We start from the raw sequence: 3,625 nt of genomic DNA on the forward strand, positions 1-3,625 counted from the left end.
GCCACATACTAGAAGACTCGAGAACAAAGAAACCTTCCTCAAAGGCGGTTATAAATAGAGATTTTCTTGGTCCCCAAAATTCACAATATCATCCAAATCCCAAGCAAATAACAATTTCTCAAGTTCATCGTTGCATTCAATCTTTTTTGATCAGAAGGTAAATCATGATTTCTTTATAGAAGTAAAATTTCCAGTTTATATTCAAGAATCCTAGTCGATTATGCGAATTATATTGGTTCGAAGTTTTGATTCGTTGTTATTCTGAATATAGATGCAGATCTTTGTGAAAACCCTAACCGGTAAGACGATTACTCTTGAAGTCGAGAGTTCCGATACGATCGACAATGTGAAAACGAAGATACAGGACAAGGAAGGAATCCCTCCAGATCAACAACGTCTTATCTTCGCCGGTAAACAGCTCGAAGACGGCCGTACTCTCGCCGATTACAATATACAGAAGGAATCGACGCTCCATCTTGTTCTTCGTCTTCGTGGAGGCATGCAGATCTTCGTCAAAACCCTAACCGGAAAGACGATCACGTTGGAGGTCGAGAGCTCTGATACAATCGACAACGTGAAGACGAAGATTCAAGACAAGGAAGGAATCCCTCCCGATCAACAGCGTCTCATCTTCGCCGGTAAACAGCTTGAGGACGGCCGTACCCTCGCCGACTACAACATCCAAAAGGAGTCAACGCTTCATCTCGTCCTCCGTCTTCGTGGAGGTATGCAGATCTTCGTTAAAACCCTCACCGGGAAGACGATCACCTTGGAGGTTGAGAGCTCCGACACCATCGATAACGTTAAAACCAAAATTCAAGATAAGGAGGGGATTCCACCGGATCAACAGCGATTGATCTTCGCCGGAAAACAACTGGAGGATGGGCGAACACTTGCAGACTATAACATCCAGAAGGAGTCGACTCTCCACCTGGTTCTTCGTCTGCGCGGTGGTATGCAGATCTTCGTGAAGACTTTAACGGGTAAAACTATAACGCTGGAGGTGGAAAGCTCTGATACTATCGATAACGTGAAGGCTAAAATCCAGGATAAGGAGGGGATCCCACCTGATCAACAGAGGTTGATCTTTGCAGGGAAGCAATTGGAAGATGGTCGTACGTTAGCTGATTATAACATCCAGAAGGAGTCCACTTTGCACCTTGTTCTTCGTCTTCGTGGTGGTGATCTCTGGAAGTTGAACTAGATAGTTATCTTGGTGTTGCTTTGATATGGGTGTATTGGTGTTAGATGCCTGTTTTGGTTGATTGATGTATTGGTGTGTTACAATTTTAGATCATTAAAAAAAAAACTAATCAGAATAGTCTTTTGTTACTCTAAAATGGTTGAAGGTAATTGTGTGTTTTCGATGCATAAAAAGCTTTTTTTTTTTTTTTTTTTTTTTTTTTTTTTTTTTTTTTTAATGCAGTTGTTTATATTTGATTAAATACTCTTTATTTTTAGAGAATACTTTTATTCTTAATTATCTTTTCCTAATTATCTTCTTATCTATTTAAATGATAGACAAATTTCTTCCAAGTCTTATCTAAATATGCATTTGTCACAATTTTATGTTGGTAGAAAGATAAGTAGGAAGAAAATCTAAGAGGATTTTTACAATTTTATGTTGGTAGAAAGATAAGTAGGAAGAAAATCCAAGAGGATTTTTATGCTTATTTTTTAATTTTTATGCTTATTTTTTAATTAGTAACTTTTGTTCCATTTCCATAACATTTTTTTGGTATTTTTTTTTTCTTTCTGAAAGTTAAGTAGAAGTTTCTGTGGATGGAGTTGAAGTCCCCACACCATGTCCTTTCGAAGTGTTTGAATGTGGGTTAGCCTATCAAGATAGACAAACCAACAATAAACACAATCATAGGATGTTTCATACATTTCAATGTGGGGACCATTTGATGTACACAAGATGAGAATCAAGATTGATCATCAATATCGATATCTACACAAACAAATCTTGAATGAAACCGGACAATAAGTTGATCAAAGTTTTTCTTCCTCGTTTGCTTGCTTGAAGCCGTTGACCACTTAGGTAATCCATAATGCATGGTAATCCTCATGTCATTTTATACATAAACAATTAGGTGGCATTTTATACATATATATTTTTTTGATTTAATAAATGATGATAGTCTGAACACTGAAGTGACCCTAGTGAAATACACAAGAACCTGGTGATCTGAAGGGAAGAGTGATCAAAGTTTAACTTTTGTATTATGTTAGGATCAGACAAATGCCCGCGTGTTATGCATATTAAAATTATGTGGTTAAAATGAAAAAAAATATGTGGTTGAAAATGATTATGTTATTGACAATTACCTATCCATATAACAAGTATTCTTATATTAAGATGATAGATAAATTTTAACTTTTTTTTTTTAACAATATGATTAGATAGAAATATATTAGAATCATATTTTACAAATAGTCGCCACCTGTATTTCACGCATTAATAAAATTAAATATAATTATCGATTTATGTTACTTTTAATAATTGTTATGATGGATTAAATCTAAAAACTAGGAATTTGATTGAATATTATTTTTTACTATTGTTATGGTTAATTAATTTTAAAAGAAATTTATTTGATCAATGATATATATATATATATATATATATATATATATATATATATATATATATATATATATATATATATATATTAAAAACCTTTTATTTATACCCTAACCTTAACAATTAAAACACAATAACCGACCTCCCAAATCCCACAAAACCCAAAACCAACCTCTCAAATCCCACAAAGATGAACAATCAATTGCTAAAGCAATAAAAACTCTTGATAGTTTTTAATGTCATAAATCTTTGAAAATAACTAACATTGGAATGATTGGGATTTTGTTAATGTTTTTGATGAAAAAAAAGATAGACCAAATCTAAGAACTAAACAACTAAGAAAAAGTACGAAAAATAAATGGATTTTGTTAGAGATCCACAAAAGTATGGTAAGAGTAAAGGCGAGAAGCCAATCTTCTCTCCTTTTTACAAATACATGTTCAAAGAAACTATGGGTCGAATTGGGTTTTGTAATCAATAATCTGGATTACTCACGACTATTTTTTTGTTCACATTCCATATTGATATTTCCCCCATATGTTTGCGCAACGCCCTATTCCAAATCCATTTCTAATTCGAGGCTGTGGCCGAAGATCGGTTACCATAAGGATTAGGGCCTTAGGGAAGAAGAGAATTAGCCTTTTTGGATGTGGAATAGTTGATTCGAGAGTTCTGTTGTGTTTCGGATCCTAGGGGTATAATTATAATTTGGCAGTCCGGGCCTTTATGAATTTTGGGTTTTATTCGGGAGTTTTAAGGCTATGGTGAGTTGTTAGAAGTGTAGGGCTTCTCTTCACCTTTCCGAGAATATAAAGTTCGTCGGAAACACACTTAGAACGAAGGAGTTAGGGCCAAATGAAGCTTAAGGGTTGTAGAGGATCAACGAGTACGTGGGGCGTACTCTTCATTTACGCAGGGCGTACTCGTTATGTACGCAGGGCGTAATGGATGAGTTGATCGCGGGTTCTCCTTACGTACGTTGGGCGTACTCCCATCAGCACCAAACCCTAAATTTGGGGTTCTACCCCTATATAAGAA

General features: G+C 35.2%; 1 protein-coding gene across 1 annotated transcript; it reads left to right on the top strand.

Moving 5' to 3' along the window:
* Window positions 1–1,377, top strand: LOC111905137 (polyubiquitin). The gene is made up of 2 exons (XM_023900808.3): window positions 1–157; window positions 272–1,377. The coding sequence occupies exon 2, from the start codon at window positions 272–274 to the stop codon at window positions 1,202–1,204; it is 933 nt and encodes a 310-aa protein (XP_023756576.1). The 5' UTR covers window positions 1–157; the 3' UTR covers window positions 1,205–1,377.
* Window positions 1,378–3,625: the final 2,248 nt, after the last annotated feature.

This window comes from Lactuca sativa, chromosome 2, assembly GCF_002870075.4.
Source record: "Lactuca sativa cultivar Salinas chromosome 2, Lsat_Salinas_v11, whole genome shotgun sequence".
Taxonomy (NCBI): domain Eukaryota; kingdom Viridiplantae; phylum Streptophyta; class Magnoliopsida; order Asterales; family Asteraceae; genus Lactuca; species Lactuca sativa.

What these genes read in the sequence shown, in the direction of transcription:
- LOC111905137 (XM_023900808.3), top strand. Translation starts at nt 272, where the DNA reads ATGCAGATCTTTGTGAAAACCCTAACCGGTAAGACGATTACTCTTGAA.